General features: G+C 37.6%; 1 protein-coding gene across 2 annotated transcripts in view; it reads right to left on the bottom strand.

Annotated features, from left to right (window-relative positions):
* LOC121323101 (endophilin-A1-like) overlaps positions 1–18,945 on the bottom strand; it is an 80,603-nt gene extending 61,658 nt beyond the window's left edge. For both annotated transcript variants that reach the window (XM_041263895.1, XM_041263885.1), the window contains exon 1: positions 18,774–18,945. In XM_041263895.1, coding sequence (XP_041119829.1) covers positions 18,774–18,818 — 45 coding nt within the window. In that variant the 5' untranslated portion in view covers positions 18,819–18,945. The remainder of the gene's footprint in view (positions 1–18,773) is intronic.
* Between the last annotated feature and the right edge of the window lie 2,479 nt (positions 18,946–21,424).

Consider the following 21,424-nt stretch of genomic DNA (forward strand, 5'->3'; position numbering starts at 1 on the left):
GGCGAAGACAAACACACACTGTCCCCCGAAGACTGTGCCGTCAGCCGACCACTTCTTTTCCTTTAACACTGAATACTAACCATGTAGCCACCTCAGAGCTACAGCGCTGGTGGACAACGCAGTACTGGGCTGCTTATAGTCAAGCCCACAGGCGCCCGGCCTTCAGGGGTCGCTGGTGCGCGGTGAGCCGAGGACACCCTGGCTGACCTATCGAGGACACCCGGCATCTCTCTCTCTCTCGTTTTTTAAGAATTTAAGAGGTTTATTTACTTATTTAAATCTAAATTGATTTTTATAAACAGCATCTATTAAGATTGTATAAATATTATCGTATGTCATTTTTTAGATGTAAATCGCTGTTAATGAGAACTTTTAACTGCTTTACTAGTTGAAGTAATGTTTACATGTGTTTTTCTGATTAATTTACAAAAATTATTTAAATATTATTTAAATATGTGTGGAAAAGATTATCCAGCACAAGTTTTCAGTGTCTCTGTGTGAAGGGCACAGCAGGCAGCTTGTCAGATTGAGTGTCGCAGGAAACTTTTTGAAACACACCCCCTCAAAAGACGTCTTGGGCTGTACTGCCTTTCTCTCCGTAATCAGTTTAAACAAAAACGATACCCACAAAAAACAGTTCAGAAAAAGTTGGTGAAAATGCTGAAAAATATTTTCGCTGAAGAAAATAAAATCGTCCTGGCAGTGTTGTCTGTTTATGTCTTGAATTACTCCTTGTTTATTTTTTTTATTTTTAGAATGGCAAGAAAATAAACTGCATTGCAGGTTGTTGCTCTTCTATTTGCCGACCAAGATAGTGAACCCGAAAGTTGTGATCCTCAGGACAGTTTAGCAAGCGAGATGGGAAGAGACGAGGTAGGAGGGGAAAAATAAATAAATAAAAAACAGCAGCAGCAAAAAAACTGTATTGTATATAAGTGTAATCATATTAGTTCTACAGATCTACCAAATGAAAACAAACAAACACCAGGGTTTTCTTGTATTGTTGCATTATATTTGTATGACTCACACTCATTTAGGTACAGTATTCTTATTCTTTATGGCCATACTTTCTGTTAGAACCTTTCCAATCTGTAATTTACACTCATTCTATTTTATTATATTTTATAACAAAAAAACAAATAAATAATAAAGTTTAGCAAGCATTTGAATCATTGTTCATGTTATACATTTTTTTGGGTAACTGCAGAAAATAATTATCAGCCTTGTGAATGAATTTTAGGCTACTGACAAGCTGATACTGTCCAGACTGCAACGTACTGACAAGCTCATACTGTCCAGAGTAACGTAATGACAAGCTCATACTGTCCAGACTGTAACGTCTCGATTTTTTAGTGTGTGTAACTTTGTGTTGAAAACAAAAAATTAAGGCCAATTATGACTCAAATGTGTCATAAGAACATAAGAACATAAGAAAGTTCACAAACGAGAGGAGGCCATTCAGTCCATCTTGCTCATTAGGTTGTTAGTAGATTATTGATCCCAGAGTCTCATCAAGCAGCTTCTTGAAGGATCCCAGGATGTCAGCTTCAACAACATTACTGGGGAGTTGATTCCAGACCCTCAGGATTCTCTGTGTAAAAAAGTGCCTCCTATTTTCTATTCTGAATGCCCCTTTGTCTAATCTCCATTTGTGACCCCTGGTCCTTGTTTCTTTTTTCAGGTCGAAAAAGTCCCTTAGGTTGTTGTTGTCGACAACATCAATACCTTTTAGAATTTTGAATGCTTGAATTATGTCGCCACGTAGTCTTCTTTGTTCAAGACTGAATAGATTCAATTCTTTTAGCCTGTATGCATATGACATGCCTTTTAAACCCGGAATAATTCTGGTCGCTCTTCTTTGCACTCTTTCTAGAGCAGCAATATCCTTTTTGTAGCAAGGTGACCAGAACTGCACACAATATTCAAGATGAGGTCTTACTAATGCATTGTACAGTTTTAACATTACTTCCCTTGATTTAAATTCAACACTTTATACAATGTATCCAAGCATCTTGTTGTCCTTTTTTATAGCTTAACCACACTGTCTAGATGATTTCTGAGTCAAAAAACTCCTAGGTCTTTTTCATAGATTCCTTCTCCAATTTCAGTACCTCCCATATGATATTTATAATGCACATTTTTATTTCCTGCATGCAGTACCTTAAAGTTTTCTCTATTAAATGTCATTTGCCATGTGTCTGCCCAGTTCTGAATCTTGTCTAGATCATTTAGACATGTTAGATAAACTAATAAATAAATTAATGAATAAAATTGTTTGTATGGAATTAAGTATTAATTATATTATAATAGGGGTCTACAACATTTAGTTTTTGGGTTGTACAGTGAAAACATTATTGTATTTATTAAAAGTATATCGCTAATTAATTTATACATGTAAAATGTTTTATTTTTTTACTTTTAAATATGCATCGATGGTCTCCCTACATACTGATCTGAACAACTTGCATTGTTGAAATATTTATTGTTGTTGTTGATGTTTTGTTTCTAATGTTTTGTGAATAAAAAAAATAAAAAAAACATATTATATAGTATATTACATAGTTTTCAAACACTATCTTCTCCTGAAGATATACAGTGTATAAAGTACTGTGTAAAATCATTTATTAGGAAATTATTTCACTTGACCTATATTGTATGGATTGTTACCCACCTTAAAAACAAAAAAAAGAGCAGGGGCATGGATCAGAAAACCAGTCAGTATCTGGTGTGACCAACATTTTCCATGGTGCGACACATCTCCTTCGCATAGAGTTGATCAGGCTGTTGATTGTGGCCTGTGGAATGTTGTCCCACTCCTCTTCAATGGCTGTGCGAAGTTGCTGGACATTGGCGGGAACTAGAATACGCTGTCGTACACCATAACCCCACCGCCACCATGGAGCACTCTGTTCACAACATTGACATCAGCAAACAACGCCATACACACTGTCTGCCATCTGCCCGGCACAGCTGAAACCAGGATTCATCTATGAAGAGCACACTATCCAGCATGCCAGCGGCCATCGAAGGTTAGCATTTGCCCACTGAAGTCGGTTACGATGCCGAACTGCAGTCAGGTCAAGATCCTAGTGAGGACAATGAGCATGCTGATGAGCTTCCCTGAGAACGGTTTCTGACAGTTTGTGCAGAAATTCTTTGGTTGTGCAAACCCACAGTTTCATCAGCTGTCCAGGTGGCTGGCCTCAGATGATCCCGCAGATGAAGAAGCCGGATGTGGAGGTCCTGGGCTGGCGTGGTTACACGTGGTCTGTGGTTGTGAGGCCAGTTGGACGTACTACCAAATTCTCTAAAACGACGTCTCTGGCAACAGCTCTGGTGGACATTCCTGCAGTCAGCATGCCAATTGCACGTTCCCTCAAAACTTGAGGCATCTGTGGCATTGTGTTGTGTGACAAAACTGCACATTTTAGAGTGGCCTTTTATTGTCCCCAGCACAAGGTGCACCTGTGTAATGATCATGCTGTTTAATCAGCTTCTTGATATGTCCCACCAGTCTGGTGGATTGATTATCTTAACAAAGGAGAAATGCTCACTAACAGGGATGTAAACACATTTGTGCACAAAATATGAGAGAAATAAGCTTGTGCGTTTGGAAAATTTCTGGGATCTTTTACTTCAGCTCATGAAACAATGGACCAACACGTTATATGGTGCGTTTATATTTTTCTTCAGTGTATAATGCAACCACATTAAATAAAGTAAACTCTTATTTGGTATTTCAGATAAATTTTGGTGAATTTACTATTTACTGGAATCAATTGTATCTTGAACTGACTTGTTTTAAAGCTTGAAAAAAAATAATAAGTAAATGCTTAGTGACAACAGAAAAGATAATTTTTTAAAATTATTTAAATAATTTTTAATATAGGGTTGACGAACAGACCGGGCTAAATCTAGGAATGACAAACAAGAAAGAGTATTTATAGACTACATTGCTGAGGTAGAAAGAAGGCAGCTGCAAGAGAATAAAAGGTGCAAAACTCCTGTCAGTGATGTCAGATGGTTCGACTGATAGAGCTGTCATAGAAGAGAAGCTAGTATATGTATGATTCTGCCAGAAAGGGCAGTCTGTGGAGAGGGCAGATGCCCAACACATCTCAGAATCTATATCTTCAGAGAGGCAGATAGTTTCAGACCCTGTTGAGACTGCTCATAAATGTTGCTTTTTTTTTTTTTACGTTTTCTTTTGTCGTTGTCGACCTCCAGAAAGATATTGGACGGTGGATTTTTCCATCCACTGGCCATGGTTAATTTCAAGCCCTGGCCTTCAGCTTCTATACAGAACCTTGGAGTACACTTACATGCCACAATATCTTTTTAGGAACGTATTTCTTCTATTGTCAAATCCTAATTTTTCCATTAACGGAAGATTGCCAAAGTTCTAAGTTTTCTCTCTCTCACTGATGCCGAGATTTTGATCCATGCATTTGTAACCTCTAGGCTTGACTATTGTAACTCCCAATCTGCAGGCCTTCAATCTAAAGCAATTGGTAGACTGACTGCTACGATAAAAGTACCACCACATTACACCAGTCCTGGCTAAAACTCATTGACTTCCTATCAAGTATCAAATCTCTTTTAAACTACTTCTTCTGACTTATCGCTCACTCAATCCACAGATGCCACACCGTTTCCATTCTGGGTCAATGATTTAGTGTACAGTAACTCCGCCCCCTTTCTAGATGTCTGACTTCCACCAAAGCCTGGGAATGAATTGTCGGGCCATCCAGTCCATGGTACTCTGTTCCCTTTACACAGCGCCCTCACAGGTCGGGAAGGAAATCTAACACCAAGAATCATTCGATCTCTGTCACAAAACCTTACTGAACTACTTTGTCTTTAAAAAAGGTCTAAGACATATCTATTCAGTCTCACGTTTGTTTAAGGCCCTTGAGAACCTGTATAGCCAAATCTGTTTTTGTGTTTGTGTCCTGATTTTATGATTGGTTTGTTTATTTCTTTTTTAGATACTGTATTATTTTTTTATTTTATTTTTTAACTGTGTAAAACACCGTGAGATGTGCAGGTCTGCATATGATAAGGCGCTAAAAATATTCAAAGTTGCTGTTGTTGTTATATAATCAATACTTGCTGACAGTTAAGAGAAGTGTTATAATCAAGCTGTCAGAAGAGAAATGTCACTTGGTTGTTTATTACATTTAAATAGAGGTCAACAATTTAAAACAAATAGGGCAGTATTTCCCCCGCCCCAGCTGTAAAAATAAAATTAAACCAAAATCAGTACCATGAAACAGTCAGACGCATATATTAAAGATTTAGGCTACTACTTCTATTAACCTCCTAGGAAGGTTAATACACAAACACTACAACCAAAAGAGTTTTTCTAAAAATAACTTGGATGTGGGTAGTTAAAAGCAGTAATGGTTTTCTGTTAAATCAACACCCACTGCATACTATTCTATCTGTGCTATACTGTCTCCACACAAGTATCATGCCAGTCTGTGCAAAACTATCTGTACCCTTTATATAGTACTACTGAAAAAAAAAAACACACAAAAAAGTAAATGTTGCCACACAAAGCCTATTGCCTTTATCTCTTTTGTCAATTCCAGTAGGTTGGTTGGCTTTAATGACCAAAACTAATTTATATATAATGACCCATGGAAAATGAGCTCTGCTGTCCTCCAGCCATAGTCATAGTGGGAGACGTGCCCACAATATATAAACAAACACCACAGCTGGCTTTAATATGCTATTAACTGGCTAGGCACTGCGGCTGAAGCCTTCCACAAATATGCACTGCAGTATAATGCTTTATTTGGGGCACTGCAGTAGTACTGGGTATGACGGTAAAATTGTGTACAAAATACTACAACATTGGCACTGCAGAACATTTTTGAACGACAAAATACCCTCTTGATCCCATGAAACAAAATACTACATGACATTATGTGCACTTGCAGAATCATTTTTGAACGACAAAAGGGTACCCTCTTGATCCCCCATGAAAGAAATTTAAATGAATGTCCCCCTAATTTATTATATATATATATATATATATATATATATATATATATATATATATATATATATATATATATATATGGTATAAGCATAGCAAAGTGTCATAAACCACAGTAAAACACAGTGGATAGAAAAAGTCTGGAAATTTACAAAAAGTAATCAAAGATCACAATCAATTATTTCGTTTCACTTTAACCGTCACCTCTATGCAAAATGAAATGTACTTTCAGAATAAATCCTGAATTGGCCAGTAAATGTGAATTCCTTCTCCCAACTGCTGCTTGTGTACCAGGCAGTGCTGTGTCGTTTCTGTTTTCACAGATAATGTAGCTCTGTGGGCTAGACAAGGTGAAGGGATATAGAATTAAGCTATTTTGTGCTCTGGTGACACTTGTTTGGGACCTCCTGAGGCAACCATGTTTACTCACAGGAATTTAGAAAACAAGCAGTTGTGTGTCTTTCAAGCTGGATCAGGTGGATTTGTGCCAGAATTCAAGTAATAGATCCACTGACAAGAGCTGCCCCAGAGAACAGCACAGAACACACTGAGTGAATACTTCACTAATTTGGCAGCAGCAGAGTCATCAATAAAAACTGGGAAGCTGGGACCATTACAGTTTAAGTCAAGACTAAAAATGCACTTTTATAAAAAGGCTTTCTTATCTTAGCGGGTTTTAATGTAACTTTAAAAATGCTACTTTTGTATTATGTGTACTACTGTTATTTAAATCTGTTATTTAAATGGTCTGATTGTGGCAATTGTATGTACGACATGCTATAAAAATTGTGATTTGTTCTTTTTTTCTGCTATGTACTGTACAGTGCCATGCGATACTTTCATATAAAAAGCGCTACATAAATGCAATAAAGAAATAAAGAAATAACAGCCTGCTGTAATAAATGTCTGATTCCTTTATAGGCAGTTATATATTCTTCTTGAAACAGTACAGTATGCAAAGGTACACTTCCCTTTTTATTCCAAATTACAGCAAACAAAGCTCTGCATATGGTTTTAAAAGAAATGTACCACCGACGACAAGGAAACATAATTAAATGGTTTTTACTGTGAGGTAAATACCCCATAACTGGGTTTCAATAGCCCTCTTTTCACTGAGGAGCATTGCAAGCCTGATTCCCAGACACACTTCAGAATGCTGACGGAAAAGCAAGTAGCTGGTTTCAGTTGGTCTTCAACGTAAACGTAAAGGTTCTGTCAAGTTTCTTATTTAGCTGAACAACAGTTTCTTGGGGAATTCTGAACACTTGGAACAGCAGAAAAACGTGTAAGGCTTATCATTTAATTATCGGTTTGCTATCTGTTAATTGCATAACTTATTTGTTGCCTTGTTACTGCCCCAGCCCCCTCCACAGTGAAAGCTACAAGGCTACCACGTGGCACACAGTCTCTAAAACAAACTGCCTTTAATATTCACTGCATGCTAATGCTGAGTAACAGTGAAATACAACTGCAGAATAGGAAGCAGAATGTGCGACTGCCAATATCCAGCATTATTGATTCTTAGCTGAAAGCTAAGCCTAACACATTTTAGGAAGTTCACAACTCATTTGTTATTATCTTGTAACATATTTAGTGTCCAAGTAAAACTGACAGACTGCAGACTAAAGTCCACTATTGTGTTCGCTGCTGGCAGTGTACTGTGATTTATGTAGGATTAACAGCACTAGAAGATATGGAGGACCTGCTATCACAGAATAGGTACAGACAGGGCTATATGTTTCACTGCAGGCCTTCCTTAATACTGCTCTGCCACTCTAATTATGAAGCAGCTAGGACAAACACTTTATTCGTGAACAGATCTAACCCTGTGCAGTTGTGAATTGAAATGGCAATTTATTTTAAAGTTGTTATAGTTTGGAAAACCCTGAACATTAATGCTACCAATAAAATGGTCCTAATAGATGGAGATCTACAAATTTAAAGCAACTGAGTTGTATTGAGTTTGTTGTATTTTTTAGTGGTTAGTCATATTCTCTACTGGCTTACAGATGACAGCTTTATGGAACAGATGTTTGGCCACCATCCTAACAATTGCTGTTGACTGTTATGTGCATGTCATGTGAGAAAGATATACAATGTAATGAGACTACGTCAACAGTGTTTTAGAATTATAAAATATCTCTGAACTTTATTGCAGCGCAGGGGCTCAGCTGCTGCTTCATCTAATAGACATTTGAGGCAAAATGCCAATGCAAAAATTTTTTTTTGAGAAATCAATTTGAGAAAAATGTTCTGTCATTAAATGGTTTTGAGATCTTCCGTGAGCACATTTGTGTTTCATCTACTCTTCTTTCCATCAGATTCTATAATGTGGTCCGTTTGCTCTTGGGGTCTACTCTGGGTTTCATTATCTTTGTTGGTATCATAGACAACAAGAGTTCCCTGCATTTCTTAGAGGGGGTGAACTTGCAGTAACTACTCCTGCTGAATGCCACACACTACCATTTTCTTGTTGTCTGCTGGAAAACATGGAGAACTTTGGTAGCGCAGTGACAAAGCATCTAGCTTGGGTAAGCTTTTGTGTGTCCCTCGGCTTGCTCACAACAGGGTGGAGGCATGAACGCAGAACAAACAGCTGATAGCTATGACCAGCAAGAAGTCTGGTTGTGAAGCCAAAAAAGTGAAGGTTACATACAAGCAATGTAGAGGTTTGAGTGTGGGTTGCAAACGCAGGAAATGATTAGTAGACAGGCTTACCGTATATTTAATATTTGTATGTCTGCGGTTTATGCTTTTAGAAGCCAAGCCAAAAGTAGCAGACTGGTTCAAACTGGGTTTTAAGAGTACAGGCACCCTAAACAAAGTTATTTGTGTTTAATAAAGTGGAAAACAACTGAACTAAGGGGAGGGTGAGGGAGGCGCCTAATGGAGTGCTGTCCCTCATCAATTGGTGGCACGAAGGAGAGAACATACCTTAAGTAACCAAAAATATATATGATGTACTGTACCTTTTTAGATTTTTGAACGCCTCTGGACTTGTGCTTGAGGCAACACTGCTACTTCCAATAAAAATGTAACCATTTTGCTGAAACCAACAAGACTCTTATATTTCTTTATTCAAACTTACACTCATGGACACCTAATTCATCTTTAATCCAACTTCATTGGCGAGCCAACCTTCAGATTGATTGCTTTTTCCTTCTTTTAAAAACAAAAAACGGTGGCTGTGAGACCCAGCTGAGGAGACACCGACATCTAAACTCTGTATCCAGTCGATGGGAGACAGAGGGGGATGGTAAAGACCGATTTGGAGACTACAACTGACAGTACTTGAATGAGGAAGAGAATCAAAAGACTTCAATAAAAAGACCACGTACATCCGTTGGTATTATCCAGTTATTATTTATAGCAGTTCTGTGGAAACTGTGTAGTGTTTTAACGTGACAGTGGGTCTGACCAGGAGTACAGGTGTCACTATACTAGTTACACAGACTTTGGTTCTTTCAAGTGCAGCGCTATCACATTATTGAGAGGGGACATTAAGATAAACCTATAATTCAACTGTCCATATTAGGTGATACGTTTAAGGAAAAATCAGACGATAAGTTCCAGTTAAGCATAATAGCACAAACAAAAGCAGGGCTTGAATTTCAGCGCGGGCTTGTGTGAATAGCACATTTTCCAAGTTGCTTCTGCATATCTGCAACTTTCAGTGTGGGAAAATCCCACAGAGGTATTTAAGACACCAAGCTACTTTGTTTTTCACCCAATTTAGAAATCCTGAAACGCTACAACAATCTCTAAGGAAGTGGGTGTCAGTGACGCATGCACTATGAGCCACATTCTGAGTAGTTCTGGTTAAAATAAATAAATAAATAAATAGAAGTAGTGCTGGATATGTTAAGTGCCGCAAGACTTTATTCTCTCATTCGAGATTCTCGGCCACTATCTTTAAGCATTATAGAAACTCAGTACACTGCAGTAACTAAACAGTTTTGAAAAAAAAAAAAAAAAACAATATTAATTGTATCTTGGTGTTGTTTTGCAAGCAGTGACTTTCACTTAAACTCTTAAAACTCTGAAGGTAATGCACATATTACTCAGGCATTGTTAAAGCCACCTACCTAGTTCATTGCTTGTTTAAAAGTACAGACTCATGGCTTTCCAATGACGTATTCAGTGTGTGTATGTGGTACTCCTAGCCGGAACCATATTTTAAAAGTTGCCTATAAATTATGAATACATATTTGGATTACATGGAAAATTATTTTGACTAAAAAGACGCTCTGGAAGGCAGAAAAAGGGACTGCATTTTATTTTTTTATAATTTTTTCGTATTTGTTTTCATAAATGTCGTTATTACAGATACACATTAATAAAACAACTCAAACAGATGTATATCAGTAATAGCAAAGCATACATCATGTTTTAACTACATACATATTTTTTTGTCAGATTTTTTTTTTTTTTTTACAGACAGACCTCGCACAGAAAAATAATTTAGTTCCCATAATTTCTCATTAGCGGCAGTAATGGTAACGTACAGTCCCCCACTCTTTTTAATCAGCTGTCTATTTACAGTAAATACTGTCCATGCTCTCTATAAAAATACAATAATATAAGATAAATAAATATATATTTACACTGCCCTGCTACTGTGGGGCTGTCCTAATAATTGCACATACAGCAATCTAGCGAGACCTCTGCCTGTAAATAGTGTTGGTGTTTTGTGTGTTTTTGTGGTGGTTGGCAGGGATGGGGTTAATTCTTGTCCCTTCCAAAAACATGTGAGACTGTGGCTGTTCCTAATAGAATGATCTGCATTATTTGGGAGCAGCCACATCCTATAAAAGGATCAAGGAGCTAGTGACTGTGTTAGCACTGTGGCTTTGTAGCCTGCATTTTGTGTTAGTTGTGAAGGCAAATGCCCAGTCTACGTGTTTGTATTTTGTATAAACCTTTTTGTTTTGTTTATTAAAGTGCGCACTGGCACTTTATACTGCACTTTTCGGTCTCCAAGTCATCTTCCAGCCACTACCTTGTCACATCAATTAGAAAAAAAAAAAAAAAAAAACATAGGGTTTGCATTTCAATCCCATTGCACTGAAGCAGTATACAACAAGCTTGGGGTTTCTCAGTATTTAAACACTAAGCAACGCAAATCAAATCCATTAAAAACAACCATCACAACCCGTTAGTTATTTTTTATAAAACCACTCACCACACACTCTTTTGAGATATTAACCCTCAATATCATCTCAGTAACCCGCTTATTGTCACGTTTTGTGCAGCCTGTCAAATGTTGCATGGCCAGGCTTTAAGTAACCACGGGATATAATTAATTTCCAACACAACCAAACACGAATAATCATCTTGGCTGATAAACTGACATTTTGTCCAGCCTGTCATGCTGTGTGGGAGGTCTTAACGAGCTAGAGTTCAGTTACAAAACACCAACGTCACCAAATTTTAAACCCAGTCAGTCTTGTACAAATGCACACAATGACATTGTAAATCTCCCTCCTGACCAGAAAGGGTGCTGTGTAAGGTTGGTAGTACACTTCCCCATAGACGTGTAGCGATGGCTTTCGGATGAGGTATTAATTATGTTATTAATTGTAAGTTTTACATTATGTGTATGTGTGTCTTTTATAGTGAAGTTGTTTTTAATCACTGTGTTTAAATTGTGTGTGAATGTGTTTTTATAGTGCTTTAATGTGCTTACTAATTCAGTTGCTTTAATATGCTTTTATATTAAGGTTCTATAAAGGATTGTTCAAGTCATGAGTTCTTTCATTTCCTATTGGCAAAACCAGGTACATGCAGTTTTGCATAGCCTAACACGACTCAAAGTTACAGATGGGTGTCTGAGCTAAACATCAAAAGACAGGAGATTAGTAGAGATTTTCTTGTTGTCTGTTGGAAAACATGGAGAACCTTGGTATCGCAGTGACAAAGCATCTAGCTTGGGTAAGCTTTTGTGTGTCCCTCGGCTTGCTCACAACAGGGTGGAGGCATGAACGCAGAACAAACAGCTGATAGCTATGACCAGCAAGAAGTCTGGTTGTGAAGCCAAAAAAGTGAAGGTTACATACAAGCAATGTAGAGGTTTGAGTGTGGGTTGCAAACGCAGGAAATGATTAGTAGACAGGCTTACCGTATATTTAATATTTGTATGTCTGCGGTTTATGCTTTTAGAAGCCAAGCCAAAAGTAGCAGACTGGTTCAAACTGGGTTTTAAGAGTACAGGCACCCTAAACAAAGTTATTTGTGTTTAATAAAGTGGAAAACAACTGAACTAAGGGGAGGGTGAGGGATTAGTAGAGATAGTGTGAGATGAGGGAGGGGAACTGAAAGACAAGATGGATGTGCCCTGCTAGGTACAATGTGGTATGCAGCCCCTCCCTTTCCCCCGCAGAGGGAAGGTTCAGTGATAGAGTGGAAACCCCTATCATTGGACAGAAGTAAAACAAATGGGAGTGGAGTCAACACTTGTTTACAAAGGTATAAATACCATACACTGGAAAGTTTTGTCAAAAAAAGTTTTGTTTTGTTATAAAGGAGAAGCACCATCGCTAGTTCTGGGACTACCAGCGACAGCTAGTGGATCATTTGACCTGGTAGCTCCGCGCCAGCATCAACAATGCGGAGACGGTAACCGAGTTGATTGCCATTGAGCAATTCGAGAAATTGCTGGGGTCAGACACTCGGACGCGGGTCACCCAACATCGGCCCACCATGCTGGATATGGCAGTCCCATTGGCCGAAGGGTATGAAGGCACACTGCCTATACCTCCTTCGGTCGCCACTCCCGCTATTCCCCCCAACTGATCCAGACCAATGGGCCCATGGACAGGGCCCCCTCAGCACTTCACCCCATCTCCCCATGGATCAACACCTCATCGGTACCCCATGGGCGGCCTCCCTCCACAACAATAAAGAGCAAGGTCGATCCCCAGCAGGGTAAGAGCAGACAAACCCTCCCCATTGCCAAACAGGCTATGGACATAGAAGCTCAGTGGGCGCCTTTTCACCCCACCATGCGGTCAGCCACCTGGTTAGGAATTGTCCGGTGGTAATGGAATATTTGAAAAGACTAAATCAAGGCATGCCTCCCCTCTAGTCGGTGCCTTGACAAATTGCATTAAGAAGCACATCAATTTCATCCATCATGCTACCCACCGGGTTTTCCCATTTTGTATGGGGGAAGTTGAAATCCTCCATTAGTATGGCTTCTCTTTTGCAACACGCATCTCTAATGTCATTGTATAACAGATTATTTTAGGCTTCAAGACCGTTTCTTATGTGTAGCGCTACCCCTCCACCTCTTCTGTCCTGCCTGTCTTTCCTCCACAGTGTATACCCACAAATATTATATTCGTCCAGGTGGTTACAAACGATGAAGGACAATATAGCCAGGATAACCAGTGGTACCTGGTGTTGCAACCCTTCCACTACACTGTGAAACATCGTGCAGGTAAGGAGCATCAAAAGGCTGACTTTTTCTTCAAGGGAGGGGGGATCATTGGGGAATGTAGAGTTGGCCGAGTGTTCCTTCAGCATCACTCTGGAGGGGTGAGATATGTGATAGAGAGAAAGAATCAAAGCTGTAAATCTCCCTCCCGACCAGAAAGGGCGACTCGACAGAGGGTGGAAACAGGAAGTCAGACATCTTGGAGGAAGTGCGTTGCTGCATGTACGCAAAACGATTCCCATGCGATTTGCAGGGAGGAGTCGGGTAAAACAGAGGGGATGAAGCTACGCGAGTACAGCCCCTTGCACTGAAAACATAACTGAAGGCCGTAGCTTTGTTTGTTTGTTGTGTTGCAGAGAAGGAACAAGGAGCCAGTCCACACCAATGAGCACTTCCTTCCCCTCCCTTCAGCACCAGCACTCACCACCGTCACGACTTTTGAAGAGCGCTCTTTCGAGCACGGGACGTGGAATGTAATTCTTTTTGTTTGTTTGTTTTGGGTTTGAAAGCCAGCTGCGTATCCCCCGATACCATCGTTAGTAGAGAGGTGGCCCTTTCTGTTATTTATTATTAAAATACAACATGGACGATTGGGAGAAGTACTGTTTGAACATTGCTTTTGTTTCCACACCACACACCTGACGACATTGTCTTAAAGACTTATTTACACTTTCAAAAGCACACTATGGGCACTTCAATAACAGTTTAAGCTTCTGTTGCAGGAACCGCATTTCCCAAATAACTTAATGTATTCATTAAAAAAAAAAAAATACTAAATCCATTTTGGTCACTCTCATTGGAACAGTAACTGTGTGAACATGTACTTATTTTGTGGGTAGTAAAATATATATGTGACTGTAAAAGAATGGCAGCCTGTAATTTATCATTAAAGTGGAACACTACTAAATATATTGGAATGTCCTATTAATCAGAAACTAAATAAATGATCCAACAGGCATTTGTGCAAGTCTAATGATCAGTATTTGAAAATAAGTATGAGAATGAAACTATTCTTCAAAGTCAAACACTTTAAACGATATTTGAAGGATTGCTGTAATACTTTTAGAAATCAATACAGATTTTTAAATAGAGTACAGTACTCATTCCAGATAAAGAAGACCAAGTTCTGGGTGTTTCCTACATTTGTGGTCGATGATACTGTTTTTTGTAACTAAAGAAACAGTCAGTCGGTTGTTTTATGGAAGAAACTGGGGATTATGAACAACATAATGTATCCAACTGTATGTGACACAAGTTACAGAAAGACTTCTATTACTAACTGGTGAAACAAAGCAATTAATTAACGGTGTTAATGGTGTTTGCTACCTTTTGCTTATGCATGTTTATTTATTTATTTTTTGCTGCATTATTGATACTCATAAGTTGTTGCTAATAATACTAATAATAATAATACAGACAGATACATTTAATCATATGTGTGTGGTTATTTTATTTCAGGGAGAAAAGGGCGGAGGGAGAAGAACATCACATAGGTTTAGTGAAGTGCCTTAAAATCAGAATTATCCAATTAAGAGCAGATATAAAGAAAAATGAGTGCACCCATTGTGGATGAGTAAATACATTTTGAACCAGTTACAATAAAAAGGGTTCCTTTCAGTAGCTATTCTAAACAGGCCTTCGAAACGGTCTTGGGGTTGTTCACTAGAATCGGCAACATACCCTTTGTCAAAAGTTGCATATTTTGGGTTGCTTTCTGGGTCAAAAAGCCACTCAGAAGAGACAATGGGTTAAGGAAACAGTGAGAGATGGAGAGAATTCACTATATTAGTGCACTGACCCCTGAAGACCTGACAAATCACAAAACAGATAACAACATGTCCTCTATTGCAAGACACTTTGAACTATTGAGACCAATAACAACAATTCATCGCACAGCAGTCGGTACATTTCCAGTGGCTGCTTTCTACAGCTAAAATATGGCCAAACAGGTGCACAGATTCAGTAGGTTTTCCTTTTTCAGCCCAACCCTAAAACCAGCACAGAGTTTATTCAACCAAGTCAACTGCAGTATAAGAGTAAAATCACTCAAAACAAGGTAAACCTGTCCTGATAGGATTAGCTATTTCAGAAAGCTATTGTTGAATTTTAAATAACGTGGGACATATTTAAAAGACCCCCACTCCTACATTAGGAAACTAAAAACAATTGTTGTCCAGTGTTTTTTTTTTTTTTTTTTTTTTTTTTTTTATAATTAAAGTTTGTTTTCGGTTTTTATTAATTTTATTTTTGGGTGCTTATTTTAAGCTATTTTCAAGTTTTATGTAAATCTTTTTTTTTTTTTGGTGCTTTCGCTTTTTATATGAAATTCTTGTTTTCGGTTAAGGTCTGTTCACAGCAAGCGTTCAAACCGTCAGCATCCGTCAATCTAAAACCTGTCACTGAACTCAACGTTTCCCTTAAATTGCATAATTAGTTTGTGTCTTTCAGCACTAAGTACTGTAATATAAATAAAATACTCTCTCATGAAAATTAAATAATAGTTATGTGTCTTTTCATAAAAATATATATATATAAATGGGAATGTTATGATTTAGTGTACATACATTTGGTTAGCCTGCCATTTTGAGTGTGTAAAGCAGTCTTTCTTTACTGAATGTATTCACTGTTGAAAGTGAAGTGTCTTTCCATTGGACACACAGACAAACACACACAACAGTGACTTGGTTATATAATTAATTATAAAACTGTTTGAACACTTGCTTTCTACCTGCTTAACTGGCTGTTGAAATGCTGAACACAGGTCGTATGTTACGGTAAACTCCCGGTTGTGATCTTCATACGCAAACAGCACTTGCTTGCGCCCACTGACATTTTATTCCTTGAAACGGTTTCACACAATCCAGTGTACCCAAGTACTCTGTTGAAAATACATACTCACTTTCTCCAAAACTAAATATCGCTAAACAAAATACTTCAGACTGCCATTGAAAATCTTGCAAACGATGGATAAAAGAGAGGTTTATCTGTTTTCTAGTCTTTTTCTGAGCTTTATGACCCCTGTTTCTTGGATAGATATATATATATATATATATATATATATATATATCAATCTATATTAGTATATATAGATTATAATAGATATATATAAGCCATATTGGTATATATATATACATTTATAGGTAAATATTCCATATGGTAAAAGTTTGGTTAAAGTACATTTACACCGGACGCACACAGACAAGCAGTTCCAGTATTTCAGATGCTGTCTTTTCTGCGCAATGCGGTCGCTGTGAAAGCCTCTGTACATAATTATAAAATGTTAGGCTGGATGCTGAGCTTTGATGAGACGCGCTTTGTGTGATGATCAGGGGCATTACCCAGCAGTACTGGGAAAGGTTGTTTTTTGTCGTAGTAGTAGGTTTTTTTGTTTTTTTTTGATGGGAAAATGGTGAACATGAATTCAGTAACCATTTCTAGTGTTTTTCTGTGTTTACTGGCTATACACCGATTTCATTTTTGTTGCGTCAAAAGTGTTTTTTTGGATAAAAACAAAAACCAGAAGCCCTACTTATAAACTATGTTATAGCAAGGAATTTTTTCAATGGTATCAAAGTTTACAAAATGTCGGGGTTGATGCCCAGCTAACTGTTTCGGCTATGCGATTCCACACTGCCTTTTTAAATTATTTAGTTGTCGCCAATTGACACAGTTTTTGGAATTTTTGAATATCCAATTGTATTTTAAGCTCAGCCCACCCCTGTGCTGACTGGGGAGCGGCAAAGACAAACAAACATTGTCCTCGGAAGTGTGTGCTGTCAGCTGACCGCTTCTTTTCACTCTGCAGGCACAACGCAGCTCTTGGCAGCTTACAGGCAAGGCCACAGGCCCCTGGCCAGTCTACAGGCTTCTGTCACCCAGGTCAACCCTGCTTCAAAAAGCAGTGTGAAATCACCTAGCCGATCCTCATGCCAGTGTGAAAGGAGCTTATGGCTAACCCATTAACTAGTGTCTACCATTATATGGTATACTGTATAAATTATTTATGTTTTGTTTTTTTAGCTTTTTTGACATGTTCTTAAAAAACATGTTTTCTCCTTGTTGTTGCAAAAGAACATGGTGTTTGTCACTGCCTACTATTAAATAATAAAGAATAATCATGTAACAGGGGAACGCTGTAGAAAACAATCATCTGTAGGATATGTAACAATACAGAATGCAGCTTTTGTTTTTAATAATTAAGAAAACACAACAAAAAATATGTCAAACTATATCCAGCAACACCACTTCAAATCATATAATATAGTCCTCAGATGTGTCACTCAGGTGTGACGTGTATGGTGAAGATAGCATTGCATCTGCTAATTGTGAATTTAAACAAGTGACGGTGCAAAATACTACTTGTTCAAAAATGCTTCGTCTGCAATTGTAAAACATTTACTGCAAATTAAGATTAAATACGTTTACAACAAAAACCCAGATACAACAATATAAGCGGGTTCGTGGGCAATAACCGCAGCCTACTGAAATTAAATACCTGTCGGAGGATAACGACAGAAAGGCTAAACCAGCAAAGGCTAAAGTGGTTACAACGAGTTATTAATAAGCATCAGTCATGTGTTAATTTACAGTTTATAAATACCCGGCGCCTCTGCGTTTATTTTCACTTAGAATAATGGGGAAAATGTAATCATAAGGAAGCATTTATTCCAACGATCTACTATGGAATGTCATCTGAAGGGTACACCAGCAGTGTTTTTTTTTTTTGTTTTGTTTTTTTTTTCTGGGATGATGTTAGCGACAAGAACCAATGAGAAACCGCGTCTCTATCTTACATTTTACATTCATGTCTTTGCGAAATACCTTAACATGATGACTCACAACTTACATTTATAATCCCTCTGTTCTTATCACTATTATTATTGGTACAATTGCAGCGATGTAGCAATATGCCGTCCTATACTGTAAAGAGACATGTAATATGAAGTACATGTTTCCATTCGCTTGGAAAACATGCCAGTGTGCATCACCACATCCTAAGGCATCCATTCTTACATTGCTACACCGTCGAAAAATGTGTTACAGAACTCAAGATGAAGACATGGAAAACGTGCAACAAAATAAACTATAAATAGGTAATAATAATAATAATAATAATAATAATAATAATAATAATAATAATAATAATAATAATAATAATAATAAAAACACAACTAATTATCCAACCAGATATGGCACATACTGTATGTGACTGGTATGTAGCATGTCAAGGTACAAGATCAAAGTGAAACAGATCTAGTCATTAATGCCTGCTGCATATTCTGCATACCGCAACCAAAACAAGTACAGTAAGAACAGCGGTGTATTTTGACAAACCTGAGTAGCTTTGTGGAATTGTTTCTTCAGTCCCGCGACAGACATTGCTTCGCTCTGGTTCGGTATAATTCTTTTTTTTCTGTGTGTTGCGGTGCGAGGGTTACCTCTTTCTGATGCCTTTGGCTTACTACTGGGCTCTCCTGACACACGCCTCTCTAATGCTAACAGCAAGTTACATCGAAATGTCACTCAAGTCTTACTCTGCCGTGACGTCACGCTCCTCCATACCTTGCCTCTTATAGTACCGTATTACTTCGAATTTAAGAAACCCACGAATTTAAGACCTAGCCCAAATTTCCACACCTTCAATTTGAGTAAAAAAAGAAATCATCAAATAAATATGCATTTACAAAGAAGCAACATCATTTACACATATGGAGTCAGTTTGCGACCGTCTGCTATCACACAGAGCATTACAGTTATGTGTTGCTATACATTATTCACACGTTTTTCTTCCAATTTGTCCGATATTGCTTGGCATGTTGAAAAATACAGCGCTGATCAACAGTTTGTTAGAAACACTGCAATTGTAATAGCTTAGCTTTGAATTCCTCTGTAATAGTCGAAATATTATCTTATTATTATTATTATTATTATTATTATTATTATTATTGTTTCAAATACAGTACTATACTTTAAAGAATACAAAGTAGGCACGAACTGGAATATTGGCGTATTTTTAATCTGTGTACCATTTGTGTATAGTAAAATGGAAACCCATGCAACGTCAGTTTTACTGCACCTAAACGTTAGTGAGAATGCATTAATGTGACAGAATAAAAAATGAAATAAATTGTTTACTAAGTTTTTAGCAATGCTTTTTTTCTAGTTTACTCCTGTGTATTTTCACTGTTTTGACAAATACATATATACAGAGATCATTAAATATGATCTATTTACAGTAATACTATGCAATGAGCACTATTCACGAAATGTTCATACGTGAGTTGTTTGAATAATGAAACTAATGTTAACCATTTTCAACAACTGTCTAGAAAAATGTAATGAATATGAAATTGTATTTAATTAAATCGAGACACTTTGAAAATGCACATGCTCTTGTGTCCTCAGCCCAATACATACAGTAAATATGTGTTGCCAGTACTAAATGTAATTAGAAAAAAAACCTACCCCATTCTTTAAGAGAGACTGAAGGTATTGTTAAATAACAATGAACACACAAGCAAACATGCTTTCCCAGTGGTGCTGATTTCCTCCATTGTTACAGACCATAAAAAATAAATGGTAAAGAGAGAGATTTTTTTTTTTAAAGTTGTAAATTCTATGTTTTTGTAATGCTGAGAGCTTCCATTTTAATGCAGATATGTAACATTTAATTTAGGTTAATATGTATTTTCTGTATTACAAAGATAAAAACAACCTTTTCTGGTTTGAAATGTTACCAAAATAAAGGGCTGTACTGTTTGTAGCATTGTGGAAAGTGTAACTTTGTAATTAAACTTGTTCTCAGTGTACTATTTTCTGTTCTCAATGTATAACCACAGTAGTGAATTATTTCTTATTTTCATTAAGCAAACAAACTAGAAAGAGGGAACATACACCATACTTGGGATGGACACAGCCATACATGACCCTTGGTGACATTTATTTACTTATTAATGATACCCTACTTTTAGTTTTGTTCAGGCAAAATTTACCACATATTTTAAACAAGCAAACATAGTAAACAGTTATGAATCATGAAGGGCCCTATGTTTATTTAACTGTACTGTGACAGTGTGGGACCTGGGTCTCGGAGGGGGGGGGGGGGGTGTCCTTGCATCTAGGTTGTTTCACTGCAGTCTGAGCAGACAGGATTCAACATAGACCGAAGCGCTATAGACTTGGGTGCAGTTCCACTAAGATGTTCAGTTGTGGGTGCCGTTGAAACTGAGCAAGCAGGATCCTTAATGGCACTCTCCACGGTGCTGAACCAACCAACTACAGATATTACATGCTGGGGGGGGGGGGGGGGGGGGGGGGGGGGGGGGATCTAAATGCTGCCAAGGGTTAGATAATTGTGTCTAAGGATATGCAAAGTATTTAAAAGGACTGTGTTACTTAGATCCATCACCATTTTGATCAATTTTGTGTGTCAGATGAAGTCAAATAAAAAAATGTGATATATTTTCTTCCATTGATCGTGAATTCAATAAGCTTACAAAATACATTTAAAGAATCTAAAGATCAGAAATACATATTGCACAGTACACAGGTGTTTTTTGTTGCATATTTCTCAGAAACAGAGAGGACAACAGCTGGTAACTAAAAATGAAAAGTGTGCTCAGGGCAAACTTTGAAGCATGAGTCAGCATCTGTCAGCAATATCATTGTGTTGGAATAAAGGTCTAGGTTTCAGCATTTTTTCAGAAGAGATGCATATTACTTCAGTTACCAATACTTGGCAGAAGCAATTTAATATTTTGTAAAAAAAAAACCAAAAAAAAAAAACCACAGAACCATATAAACAATCTAATAAGTGATTGCAAAAAAAAGGAAAAAGGAAAACAGCTGTGGATTACCTGAAAAATGACACTCCACTTATTGTCAGAAAGTAATTATCAGTTCCATTAATTAATTACGTTAACGGATTAGCCCTCAGGATGGTGGTGCCCTTTCATGACTTGCAATTTGCAATTAATTAATACATA

Source organism: Polyodon spathula, chromosome 1, assembly GCF_017654505.1.
Source record: "Polyodon spathula isolate WHYD16114869_AA chromosome 1, ASM1765450v1, whole genome shotgun sequence".
Taxonomy (NCBI): Eukaryota; Metazoa; Chordata; class Actinopteri; order Acipenseriformes; family Polyodontidae; genus Polyodon; species Polyodon spathula.